This window comes from Leopardus geoffroyi, chromosome C1 (genome assembly GCF_018350155.1).
Source record: "Leopardus geoffroyi isolate Oge1 chromosome C1, O.geoffroyi_Oge1_pat1.0, whole genome shotgun sequence".
Classification (NCBI taxonomy): domain Eukaryota; kingdom Metazoa; phylum Chordata; class Mammalia; order Carnivora; family Felidae; genus Leopardus; species Leopardus geoffroyi.
The window spans coordinates 10,798,560-10,811,878 of NC_059328.1; the positions used below are offsets into that span (position 1 = coordinate 10,798,560).

Genomic DNA, 13,319 nt, shown 5'->3' on the forward strand with positions numbered 1-13,319 from the left:
TACACAGAAACTTCTAGACATGTTTACTTTGTTGTTCTTTCTCCGTCCTCTTCTCCTTCTCTTTCTTCTTTGTAAGTTTTAAAGAGTTGTCCACATTTTGAACTTAGGTTACACATAAAAAATTCATATTTCTAATAGTTCTTTTAAAAAACACAACAGAACCCCTGGTGACACCAGAGCCACATTTCTGCATGACAGCAATCTACGGCCTCCTCTCCAGGGAGGCTGGTGGCTTCCTGTTTGCCACAGTCCCCACCGCTCCCTAAAGTCTCCGTGACACTAAACCCAAGTGGCAAGTGCTCCGTATTTAGGCTTGTGCTGCTGTTTTCTTGTCGTGGAATTAAGAGGAAATTGCATGTTTCCATCAAAAGTGGGAAGACAGACTCAGAGTTCCATGTACTTCAAGAAATACGGGAAGGAGAATGTTTCTCTGTGGAAGTAAATATCCTTCCTACGGGCTTAATATGCAACACGTGTCTAAGTCAAAAGACTACAACCTAAATGCCCTTCTGAAACAAACCACAGTGAGCCCTGTACAGCCCACCCACTCATTTATGCCCCCAGTTGGGTCCCTGAAGGCACCTAGAACAGAGATTCTTGTGTGGGGTGTCCCTGTGTGGGGCTCAGAGCAATCTTTCTTTGGTTCTGTTTTGCCTGTTATCCCAGAAAAGGTGGAAGAACTGGGGGGATTCCTAGCATCTCCTATCACTTGGTGTGACCAGTGGTGGTCAGTTTCCTCCCCTTAGAGTGGTGTGGGCGTTGAGGGTAGTTTTCTCCCCTGGCTGGGGGTATCACCAGCATTTGATGTTACTGGTCAGCTTTCCAGTGGGAAGTCGGGGTTCCAGACAGGGGTCTGAGGCAGGCCAGTTTCCACATCATGGGAGGAGGGAGGAAGACGTCGGGTGTGGAAGCTGGGAAAGCCACGATGGGTGGTGGCCAGACCACAGTGCTTGTTCCGGGGCAGGGTTCCTCGCCCACAGACAGGAAAGTGACCCATGAACAGTTTTAGAGACTTGGGGGCGGGGGTGGGGGTGGGGAAATAGTTTGTTTCCCACAGCTTGTTGGAGAGGCATATGCCAGTGACCTAGAAATTCCCAGAGCTCAGGCCTGGGCCCGTGGGAGCCACAGGTTAGAGAGCCAGGCCTGGTGCATGCTGCCTGGAAGGGGAGGCCGGGGACATCACTGAGAGTGTGTGAGTTCTTGCCTTGTTCTTGCTATGTTGCCTGGTTCCCCATGTGTACAATAGGGGGGTGGGGGGGAGACTGGACCTGCTTCCTGGGGCTGCGGGGAGATAATTAGTCCTTCTAAAGAGCATCATAATCCCCAGATCAAAGGGGGCTGGGAGCTGCAAACTCATTTTACAGCAAGCACTGCCAGCCACTGGTGCACCCACTCCAGCAGGCAGGTTTAGGTTTGCAGACCCAAGGTGCCACCTCCTAGGGGCTTGGCTGGCTGAGTAACTGCACCCTGCACCCCCCCCCCCCCATTCCCGGGGTCCAGGCCCTGGCCTTCCCTGGGAATCACCTCACCTGCCTCCTGGCTCTGGCAGAGGGGCATTCAGAAGCATCTGGCATGGTGGACAGGGTGGGAATTGCCCATGCCTCATTTGAGAGATGGGGAAACTGAGGCTCAGGGAAGTGAGATGCAGACATACCCCCCCCCCCCACGCCTGGTGGGTCACACAGTACAGGTGAGTGCAGGAAATGTCCCAGGGCCACCACCCCTTTCCCTGTCCACTCGTGCTGCCCTCTCCTGGTCGGCTATTGGGACTTCAGCTCCTCAGCAAGGCTGTCACAAGGGTGTCGGAAGAGTGGAGACATCGGCAAACCGGGGTACCAGGCAGCCGTCCCCCAGATGCCCGCACTCTGGGCTTTCAGAGATCTTGGTTCAGGCCTGCCCCCCTCCGACCCGTGCGCCACTGGCTGTCGTTCTGACCCGCAGTCTCTCCAGAAATGACCATGTTGGGGGATGCGCCGAGCGTCCCCGGAACGGGGCCACGAAGCGCTCGCCGAGGCCGTGGGGCGAGTCCCGGCGCCGCCGAGGGGCCGGGGGCGGGGCCGAGGGCGGGGCCGAGGGCGGGGCGGGGCGAGCGGCCTCGCCAGCCCGGAAGGAGCGGGAGGCGGAGCCGCGGGAGTGAGGGCCGTTCCCACGTGAGAGGCGGGCGGCCGAATTCCTCGCGTGCGGCGGCCGCGGACTGCCCGGCGTCGGCGGGACGGAGAGCCCGGGTGCGGCGCGCGCGGGCGGCCGGCGGCCGGCGGGGACGGCGCTCGGCTGCGCCCCGATGCGGCGGCGGCCTCGGAGGCTGTGAGCCCGGCGCCCGCCGTCGGAGCCCCCCGCGCCGCCGCGGCAGCGCCCCCCTCCCCGGGCACGCGGCATGCGGGCGGCCGACTCGGGCACCTGGGAGCGCGTCCGCCAGCTGGCGGCGCAGGGCGAGCCGGCGCCTTCCTGCGGGGCGGGGGCCGGGCCGGCGCGCCCCCCGGGGCCCGCAGCTTGCGAGGCGGGTGCGGACGCTGCGCGGCCGGCCGACCGGCCCCGCGCCGGGGCGCCCTCCGTTCGAGCGGATGGCGACTGCAGCCAGCCGGGTAGGTGCGCGCGGGGCGGGGCGGGGCGGGGAGGGCGGCGCGGCCGCAGGCCCGGGGAGCCGCCGGGGCCGGGCGCGCGGGGGCGCTCCGGGCCGGGATCGCCGCGCGCGGGAGGCAAAGTTCTCGCCGCGCGCCGCGCCGCCAGCGCGGGGAGGGGCGCGCGGGGAGACGCGCGGGACGCGGAGTTAGTTCTGCGGCGCGGGGGCGGGGGTTTCGGGGGTCGCAGCTCTCCGGCCGAGCCCCCGAGCGAGCTGCAGAGGGAGGTCAAGGCCACGCCTGCCGGAGTCGGCGAGATCCCGCGGCGCCTGGAGGGAGACCTTGCTCTGGGCGGGCCCCGCGACTTTCGTGGGAAGCGTGGGAAAGGGGCCAGCCCCGCACGAAGTTGGGGCCGCCCCTCTCCGGCCGCACCTGTAAACCCACCTGGCAGCCCCGTAAAGGGCCAGGAGAGCCCTGCTCTCCTGCTGCCCCTCGGAGAGGAAAGTGATGAATTGCATTTGCCGGGAGGGTAGAGATTTCTCTTACGTTTGAAGGACTGATGCGGAAAGAGATCGAGGCGGTGCAGACACAAATTAAATGGTCCAGTTGCGTATCATGGGCTAATCTGACCCCAGCTGAGAACCGCGTTTTAATGTTAAAATGTTCTGAGTAGGTGCAGCCAGGTTCATTATGTTCCTGTCTCAGCTGCCCGCCACCCCGTCCCCGCAAGTTATGTCTGGGGGGGGAGGGGGGGTCCCACCGAATCCCTGGATCCCCTTGACTCTAGAGGAGGACGAAATTTAGATGGAAGATGAAGGGCTTCCAAGAAGTGACTGTCACCATCAGTTTGAAGTTTGAATACTTTTTCCAGGAAAAAATGGAGGTGGAGGGAGTACAACATGATTATTCATTATTTCTTGAATACCTGTTGTGTTCCAGTAATTTGCATGCAGTGTCTCCTTAAAATTTTATCACAACTCTGGGAGCCAGGCTGTGTTATCTCCATGAAGATAAGGACAGAAAACGCAACTTGCCCAAGGTGCCACGATTTCAAATTTTCTGTCAGTTGACAGTAGAATGCCTCTCCCAGACAGCAAGCTTAACCAGCTGGGAAACACCAGGCTTATTTACCTAATAATTATTTCTTTCCTATGAGAAAAAGCCAGCAGCAAGGCCCCCTTAATTCCAGGCTGCCTGTGTTGGTCTCCCAGGGAGACAGAGTCCTGAGTATCACAGTTGTAGCCACAGGAGCTGGGACCACTGACCTGCTGAGCTGCCACTGGTGTCCTGGAGCCCCTGAAGTCTTGGGTCACCAAGGGTCTAGAAAAGGGACACTGAGCCCTGGAAGTAGCTTGAATCCCTGAACCCTTGGCCTCGGGGCTGGGCCTGTTGGAGACAGTCCCACCTCCTCCCCAGTTGCACAGAGCAGTTAGAGAAAAGATAGCTTGCTATAAAACAGAGCACAGATGCGAAGTGCAAGCAGATAGAGCTCGGGCAACTTGTTTATCTTTTTGAGGCTCCGTTTACCCATTTGAAAAGTGGCGGATGATACAAGGGTCAACTAACATTCTGATGACCCGAAAGCTAATGTCTGCAAAGCACCTTGCCTCGTTCCTAGTTGACGCATAATAAAAGCTGGTTGTCAGCTTCCCTTGTGGGGCACCTGTCAGTGCCCCCCGTTGACTCAGTTTCCCATTAGGATGTGATGCTGTAGGTTCCGTCTCCACCCTCCTGAACTGTGCCAAGATGAGATTTGTCTTGTGTGTAAACTACCTCAGGGATCCAAGGCTGACTGTTGTGCTGCGGGGAGGGGGGGGGTTGTTATTATGTAAAAGTGTAGGAGATGGCTGGGTGGAGATAGGTCTGTTTACTTTGTGTCTACAAAGACTCCGTTTGTGTATTCATAATAACAATATCCTAATGATACGGTGTAGCTGAGAAACGCCGTGTCTCCAAGGCCTTGGGGGGTGGTGGTGGTTCCAATGGCCCTCGTGGTGTCCCTTTAGGGCAGAGAGCAGTGGAAATCTTCTGATTTACAGGTGGCATCCCTGGCGCGAATCAAGTCGGCGGCTACACCAGAAAGTTTTGAGTTCTCTCCACTCCACCACCCACCCTTCACCCTCTTCCGGTGCCCGGTTCTTAAAGGTCACGTGCAGTTTCTGAGAACTTCCGTGCCGGCTGGGCATTGAGGCTGGCCTGCCATGGACGTGGATGTTTGAGAATCCACGAATGGTTTGAGACATTGGCTGTTATTAGGGGTTTTTCCTCTGGGAAGCAAATGAGAGCTCTTCTGGCTTGGAACCGCAAGCTGAAATTACTGTTGAAATAAACATTTTAGCCAGGCTGTGAGGTGACTAGTCCCAGGATCTCTGCCCATCGGTCTCCAGCTGCACGTAGTTGCCCTGTTGGATGATAGAGTCTGGGAATTGGCACGTTCAGAGGTGTGGGGGAGGGGTAAGGGAGAGGGGATGCTGGCTTGGCAGGGTGGAAGCCTGGACACCTTGACATTGCTCACGGAGGGTGCTCTGAGATCAGGAGGGGGACAGGCTCTGTGCCGGTGACAGCCCTGGCCTCCAGAGTGGGGCCAGTTCTAGGGGAGGTGACCGTTTTCAGGCTCAGGACCAGAGCAGGAGAGGCAGAGATGAGACACGCACTCAGTCTGCACCTGGTTCTGCCTCAAATCTGTGTGACCTTGAGAAACTCGGTAACTCAGTTTCCCTGTTTGGCACCGTGGGACTAACTCCATGTGAGGGGAGGTCACCCAGACCCCCCGCAGAGTAAGGCAGGTGCTCCCTGAAGCTTCTTAGGCTGCAGCGTGAATTCTTTCCATCTTTGGTCGTGCATCCATTCAGTCACATTTCTTGAGCAACTACCGGGGCCACTGTCGTAGCTGCCAGGGATACAGTAGCAAAGGGGACAGCCGCAGCCCCTGTTTCCATGGAGCTTCTATCGTGGGAGGAGATTTCCAGCAGGCATGGGCGCACAAGATGTGTCAGGAGATGGCCAGTGCTGTGCAGAAAAATAGAGCCAGGTGAGGGGTTAGCATGATGGGAGCGGGTGCTGGGTAGCATCTGGGCAGCGGGGTCAGAGAAGGGAGTGAGCTGGGTCCCTAAGGCGAGAGGGTGTTCGCCCTTCGGCTAAAGGCACCCCCAAGCCATTGTTTCAGAGTTGTTGGTAAGTTAGTAAATTTGGAGACTGGACAGCGTATCTGTCCGCATCTGAAGCCAGCCAGACCTCGAGGCCCAGTTCAGATGCCGTTGCCTCCTTAAGCGTTTTTCTGAACCCCAGCTTTCAAAAGTCGCAGGACCTAATGGCTCCTGGTCCAGCCTCTACCTTTTTTATTAGTCATTTGCGTTCTTATCGCCTCTTGCCCCTCCCCCTCACATAAAGCACCCCCCTGGCCGAGGGCACCAGGCTCTTGGGGATCTGGGTACTGGCTCTCATTGCTGTCCTGTACCCTCCTGGGGGCCGGTGATGGTACTCACCCAATGGGGTGCTCTGTCTTAATCAGTCCTCCAGGGACCCCAGCCGGGAGGTGCAATCGCCCGTTCCGGTCCACAGGTGAGGAGACTGGTGCTCAGGAAAGTTTAGTAATTTGCCCAAGATCACACAGCTGGTAGGTGTCACAGCCAGGATTTGACCGTGGGGTCCCAGGCTGAGGACCTCAAAGCGGTGTGCAAAGACCTTGTGTTGATGTTTAAGACGTAGAGCCACATGAGGTTTCAGGTCCGTTTTCTCTTTAAATTTTTATCTTTAAAAAGAGGGGGCGGGGGTTGTCCTCTCCTTGACTTTCCTTGTTTTAAGCAACTCAAGCATTTGCTTATCTTTGTGCCTTTAGCAATTTCAGCAATAGATTGGTCTTGTGTTATCCTTTCTGTAAAGGGTCTCTGCTGGGTTAGGGGTGAGATTTCAATCTCCACCTTGGAACAGGGGATTCTCTTAGAAAGCCGGCCACCAGGACCACAGGGTTTAGTGTGGACATCCTTGGCGACCTGAGCGGGACAGAGACTGCTGAGGCTCGGGGGTGAAAGTCACTGCTCTTGAACACCATTCCCATTGGTTTCCCTGGGGAGATCCCCTGTGGGCCAGCACCCTCACCCCGGGTGACCGCTCAGCGAGAAGGATTGCACTTTGCTTCTGCCGGGACACTTGAGGACAGGGCACCAGCTTTGGAGTCCAACACACCCTGGTTACTAGCTTCTGCTTACTACTAGCTATGTGTCCCCAAGCAAATGATTTAAGATCCCAAGCCTCAGTTTACCCATCTATTAAATAGGATCATATCACCCACTTCGGAATTGTTGGACAGGAATCTGTGTGGTTGGCATCCTTCATACACTCACGGAGCCCGATGCCACAGGAGGGAGGAGGTTTCCCCTTTATCCAGAGTCCAAACAAATCGATTGAGTGTGTATGTGTGTGTAAACTTCTTAAACGTTTTGAAGTGTGAGGTACTGGGATTTGATGAGATCGGATGATTCCAGACGACTGGTCGCTGGCTCATTTGGCCTTCAAATTTCCATAATAGTCATTATGCCTGCTTTGTGTTCCTTGTAACATCCCAATCGAGTTAACCGGAGGATATACCAGGACCCTCTAGCCATTCGGAAAGATGAGTTTAACCCCCTTAAGCCATTTCAAGAGTCACAGAGTGCATGGTTCAAGGAAAACAGCAAACATGAGCCTGGACCCCAGCCCCTCCCACCCATCCGGTGGCCAGTTGGCAAAAGTAGAAAATCAGATACATAGGTGTTTACCCGGATTTTAGCCCTAGCAGATAAGCACAGCCAACATATCATTAAAGCTGTCCAAAGCAGCCGCCGTGGGGATGCTGTGTTTGCTGTGGGTCACTAAGGGCTGTAAACACTCCAGAGAGGTTGGCAGGCTGTGTTTACAAGGTATGTGTGCATGTGCGTGCCTGTGTGTGGAGTTATTTTTTTATGAATTCACTCTCCGTAGATGCACTTCATGTTGCGTGTGTCCGATGAGTGCCTGTCCAGGAGGGGAAAAGTCAGGAATGACTCCTGTTCTAAAGGACCACCCCTTCCGTGCCCCTTGGGGCAGCCACCCTGAAGGTGGGGACTTCGTGCTTTCTCTTGTCTGCTGTTGGGATGCCCTCAAGAGAAGCCAGGTGGAGGACCTGGGTCGTGGCCATTCCTCTGAGCCCTTGGCCAGTGCCAGTGGCCCCAGAGGTGCTAGAGCAGACCCGGATTTGGAAGAAATTAACGGCCAGAGAGGTACGACAGGTGGGTGAGTCCTGAGCTCTGAGCTGGGGGGACGCTCCGCCCGGGCTAAGGAAGAGGGGAGCTGGTGGGTTCAGTGACGGCGACCGTCCCAGTGCTCCCTCCATCTGTGCGCTGGGCTTTGGGGACCACTGCGGGGAACACCCACCACCTGGGAGCCTGCCTGCAGGTGCCAGCAGCCTCATCTGTTGTTGCCGCCCGGACTCGGAGGCTGGCTCAGGCTCCCAACTAGTTTGGGCCGTGACTTTATCACAGGCGTTGAGTGCGTTCGGTACCTTTTAATCGTACAGAAGCTTCAGAAAGCTCTCCCTGGGGGCCTGGAGAGAGGTGAGAACAACAGGTGCCTCACCGGTGCCCTGGTGACTTTGAAGTCCCCCTGTGCCCAGGCAGGGAAGAATGTGTATTTCCGGTTTGGGGAAGGTCCCTTTAATGGCAAAGAAGTGTTTGTTCAGGGCCACCCAGGAGCCGAGCACTTTGTTAGCTGCACTCCTGTTGGTCTTGTGCTACCCCCATAAGGCAGCCCGGCATTCCTCCCCTTCCTAAAGGTGACACAGTTGGGGCTCCTGGGTGGCTCAGTCGGTTAAGCGTCCGACTTCGGCTCGGGTCGTGATCTCACGGTCTGTGAGTTTGAGCCCCGCGTCGGGCTCTGTGCTGACGGCTCGGAGCCTGGAGCCTGCTTCGGATTCTGTGTCTCCCTCTGTCCCTCTGCCCCCCCCCCCCCAATAAATAAAACATTTTAAAAAATTAAAAAGGTGACCCATTTGAGGCTTCAAAGCAGTTAAACAGATTGTAGGAAGTGGCTGTTCGAGGACATCACACTCTCTGCCCCAGGACCATTGCTTCTCACTGCCGTTTTTCCTTCACCAGCTGACGATTCCTTGAGGGCCACCAGGGCACCAGGCAGAGGCTGTGTGGCTGAGTATCACGGGCTGGGTGTCATGGGATGCCCTCCCTGACATCTTTGACGCTGGCTTCCAGTCAGCCAGAGGCATTTGGAAGCAAGGGCCTCTGGGGCCCAGGGCCACTCAGCTGGCTCCAGGAGACAGCCCTGCCCCCCTGCCCCCCTGCCCCGGCGAGAATCCAGAGCAGCCAGCTGACCCGTGACAGGAGGTCCAACCCAGGCAGAGTCCCCAGAGGGAAACAGCAGCAGGGATAGAGTCCGTCACTCTCTACGAAGTGAGGAAACCGACGCCCAGAGTGAGGAAGGGATCACACTCACGGTGCCATGTGGCTTCCCGGGTCCAAATATCAAGACCCCCAACTACACGTGATACCTTGGCAAAGCTGGGAACTTACCCTCTTGACCTCCTTCCTTAAAGGGGGTTTCAGCCTGAGGATCACAGGGCTCCGAGGTAGGCTCCGCCACTATTCTGCCTGTAGTGCTGGAGAGGGGGCCTGGGAATCTGTGTGTTCATTGAGTGCCCTGGGTGATTCTGATATGAGGGTTCCACGGGCCAGGCTTTGAGAACCTCTCTGCCCTCTGCGTTTCTGGGATTGGGTTAATTTTAGAGTGAGAATATTAGCAGGCCGAGCACTCTGGTTTACCCCCTGCGTCCCGACATCGTCCTTGGCCGCACCCTGCTCCCTCCCACGGGTGTCCCCAAGTGGACAAGAGGCACACAGACACCCTAGCCAACTCTCCCTCTTTCCCTTCCTAGCCCACGCGCCCCTCCCGCCCCCACCTGACCTTCCCCGAATCTGTTAGAAAGAGGCACGTGCTAATCTGTCTCGTGCGCTCCCAGGATCGGCCAGGGATGAGAAAGCAACCGGAGTAAGACTCTGTCTTTGCTCAGATCCCCCCACCCCGCTCCCCACACCGTCACCAGCACGCCTGTGCCTTCCGCTCAGCCGCTGTTCCTTCTTCCTTGAGTACCTCGGGGCGGGGGGAGGGGGCCAGGCACGGGGCAGGGCGCTGAGCGGGCAGAGGGGGACCGCACGCTCGGCCTAAAGAACCTCGGTTCATCCAGATCCTTTAGACTTGGGACCGAGCCCACTCGGGGCTCAAACTCACCATCCACGAGATCTTGACCTGAGCCGAAGTCAGACGCTCAACCCACTGAGCCAGCCAGGTGCCCTTCTGGCACTTTTCCATCGTCCCAAACTGTGACCGTACCCACTGAGGAATAAGTCCCCACCCGCCGCTCCAGCCCCTGGTAACCCACCGTTCTGCTTCCCGTCTGTGCGTTTGCCTCCTGTAAGCACTTCATACGGTAACTGGAGAACCCTGCAGAACCCTGCACTCTCAACGGACTGTCCATCCTTGTCCCTGCACTGCCTGTCCCGGAACCGCATGTGGAGATCCCCTGGCCCCGGTACTTTATCTCTAGTGTTCTTTCAACTCCTTCCTTGAAAACTCGACCACCTCATATGTGTGCTGGGAAGCTCTAGGAAAGAAGTAAATTCAGTTGCCTTTTCTCTGGGATTAAATCCAGTCTGTTGTTAATGCCTCTGCCACTGTGATGGGTTAAGCATATACCTTTTTTGTTGGGTTGGTTTTGTTTGGTATCACTTTTCTTGAAGGGGAGTTGCTTGGGCTTCTGTTAGTTGGTTTTCCTTAGCATACTCGTGATGCCTAAGCTCTAACTACTAAGGACTACTCTTCACGGTGGGGAGTCTAGCAGCCAACCAGAAGGAAAAAGAACCATCCTCTTGGGTTCTGGGGCAGACATGGAGGCCAAACTGGACCACCTCCTCCCACCAGCAGGTGCACGGGCTCTTTAAATGTGGGGAAGAAACGTCGCTCTCGGTGGAGCCTCCCCTCTCTCTTACACCCTGAGAAAGATGGTGGAGAAACCCCTTTTTATAGAAAGGGAAAGAGAGGCAGACACGTTGTGATCGCTCCAGGCCAGAGCTCTCTGACCGAACTTTGTGCAAAGGTGGAAATGTTCTAGATCTGTACAGTCCCATGTGGTAGCCACTGGGTTTAAAATGTAGCTAGGGTGACCAGTGAACTGAATTTCAATTTTTTTCAAATATTTTTTTTAAGGGGGGCTGGGGACAGAATCCCAAGCAGGCTCCGCACTGTCAGTGCAGAGCCCCATGTGAGGCTCGATCTCATGAACCACGAGATCATGACCTGAGCCGAAATCAAGAGTCAGCCGCTTAACCAACTGAGCCCCCCAGGTGTCCCCACTTTTTACTTAATTGCAAAAGGCTCCGTGAGGCTAGTGCCTACTGTATTGGGTGGCTCCGAGTCAGGGCATGGGACTACAGATGTTTCTGGGGCTCATCGAAGCTCGCAAAGCCTGAGAAATGTATTTTTCCACGGTGCCGCTCTGACGCTCCCACGCCTCTCCCTGTGGCCCAGACTGCCAGCATCAGAATCACTCAGAGCCTAAGTTCCTGGGCCCCCTCGCAGACCTGGACAGTCAAAAATATCCAGGGAGGAGCCCACAGATCTGCATTTCAAACAAGTTCCCTCCTCTGCCTTGTGATCCTGACCCTCTTCGAAGTGTGAGGACCAAGGCCTCCCACCACCTTCATCTTTACTTGTGTGGCTCTTCCCAGACCCCGGTGACCCATCAGCACCCCTGTGCCTCTTCCGCCTCCCCCGATCCCTCATAACCACATGCTCCAGGCCGGTGGTTCCCAAGATGGGGTGCCAAGACCAGCAACATCAGCCTCACCCGAGAACCTGTTACAGGTGCAAAGTCTCCACCACCCCCCCCCCCAGACCTGCAGAATCAGAAACGGGGTGGGCCCAGCAATCTGGGTCTTAATAATGCCCCTGAGGTGATGCTGATGCAGATACGGCATGGGACCAATCACTGAGCAGCACTGCTCTAGGAAGCTCCTTCTGCTTAAATCCGCCAAATCCCCTCTCCCTGCCCCTTCCACCTCCCCTGTTCTCCGGCCTGTTCTCTCCCCGTCTGCCCAGAGCCGTTGAGACCCTTCCACACCTGGGGACTACAGGCTGTGTGGCTAGATGATGCATTGCCTTTCACAAGGGCCTTTGGGGATCCTGGCCTTACCCAAAGGGTGGCCATAACGGGGACGTCATAGGTGAGGCAAACAGAACAGTAGCTAGCACCCCAATCCCCACCCCGTCTCCCCACGTCCCAGGTGGTGGCCACTGCTCACCCTGAGTCAGAATCTCGGAAGAGCAGAGGGCCAGATGGGCCCGTTTCCCTGGGGCCCCTAGAGCCCCTCTTGGGGACGAGGGCTCTGGTGCACGCCCCCCTCCCCCCCACCTCTTCACGTCCATTGGCCCAGAGGAAAGCGGCACAGCGCACGGCCGTGCTTGACAGACAGCGCTTGTGTATTTCACGTCTTCCCGACGTGCAGGGAAAGCGAAGAAGCTGGAGGCCAGAACGTCACACTGGCCCCGTGACTTGCCCACCGTGGTCACTCACGTCCGAGCCTCAGTTTCCCCGTTCCAGGAAACGAGAGTCATAGCGTCAGCCTGGCTCGGCTCCCACGCCTGTGGTTTGCCTGAGCCCACGATATGCAACAGCTTTGTAGTGTCTGAGCCCCTGACAAATGGGGTTGGCCCCGCCGGCAATCTTTTCCCTCTTTGGTGCCGGTGCGGCCAGACCTGTGCCTCAGGTGACCAGCTCATTCTGCACTGCCAGAACTCTCCCAGTCTCAGCATTGAGTGTCCCACGCCCTGGGACGCCCCTCGGTCCCCTGGCGAAACAGGACCGTCGGTCACCCTCTCTGTACCCCCAGTGGCTTCTTAACACTTAGCTGTGCCAGCCATACTTACCTGCTGCTGCTGTATCCGACGAGCGATCCCCCCCACCCCACCCTTGCACTCTCCGCAGCTAAGGTGTCCCCTGCCTGGCCTCTGACCCCTCTACCTTCGCTCGCCTTTTGGTGCTGTTCTCTCCCAGCTCATTCACGTCTCTGGGCCACAGCTGAGGGTCAGGATGATTCCAGCCGAGCACCTTTACTAAGTCAAATCTGCCTGCTTTTTTTTTGCTTAATTACTCACTGGATGCATACTCCTCTGACTGGGTGCCTGGTGTTGACAAGCTGAGCCAAGCCAGCTCTACCCTCCTGGGGCTTACAGTCTGGAGGGGAAGGGTTCTGTCTAGAACCTTTAACTTGAACCAGAAGGATGGCCTCCCTCAAGCTCTCCCCAGATCTGCCAAGGCTCCTGGTTCACCCACCTGGCAGGTGTTGAGTACCTGCTCTGGCCTGGACTTGGGGCTGGGACCCACGGACGTCTGACAGCCTCTCTTTTGACTCCTGTCGAGGAGCTCAGAGCCTCCTCACTGTCCCACAAGCCAGCTGGCTCACTCCCACCCCTCGCCTTCTTACTTCTGTTACCATTCCACCCCACACTGACTTCCGAGTTTTCCACCTCGTCCCGGGCCCCCGACCCTTCTGCAAAAGCCTTTCTTGTTCATTCCACCTGCTCTGTGCTTTGTCCTTGCATTGCCATGGGTGTGTGTCATTGGAGTACAGGGTAGCTGTGGCAGGTCCTGCGTGAGCATTTCTCGAGTGTTACCCTGGGCTCTCTGAACTGTCATCTCCAACGGGGCGGGGCCATAGGGCACCTGCACCTCCGTCTCCC

At 56.9% G+C, this 13,319-nt stretch overlaps 1 protein-coding gene across 8 annotated transcripts in view; it reads left to right on the plus strand.

The window, feature by feature from the left end:
- KAZN (kazrin, periplakin interacting protein) overlaps positions 1 to 13,319 on the plus strand; it is a 1,079,687-nt gene that overhangs the window by 916,592 nt on the left and 149,776 nt on the right. Inside the window, exon 1 of one of the 8 annotated variants that reach the window (XM_045475713.1) lies at positions 2,151 to 2,582. The exons of 5 other annotated variants lie outside the window; for them this stretch is intronic. In XM_045475713.1, coding sequence (XP_045331669.1) covers positions 2,375 to 2,582 — 208 coding nt within the window. In that variant the 5' untranslated portion in view covers positions 2,151 to 2,374. Of the gene's footprint in view, positions 1 to 2,150; positions 2,583 to 7,526; positions 7,805 to 13,319 lie in introns of those variants that run through there. 2 more of the 8 variants (XM_045475715.1, XM_045475711.1) reach the window with 2 other exon arrangements.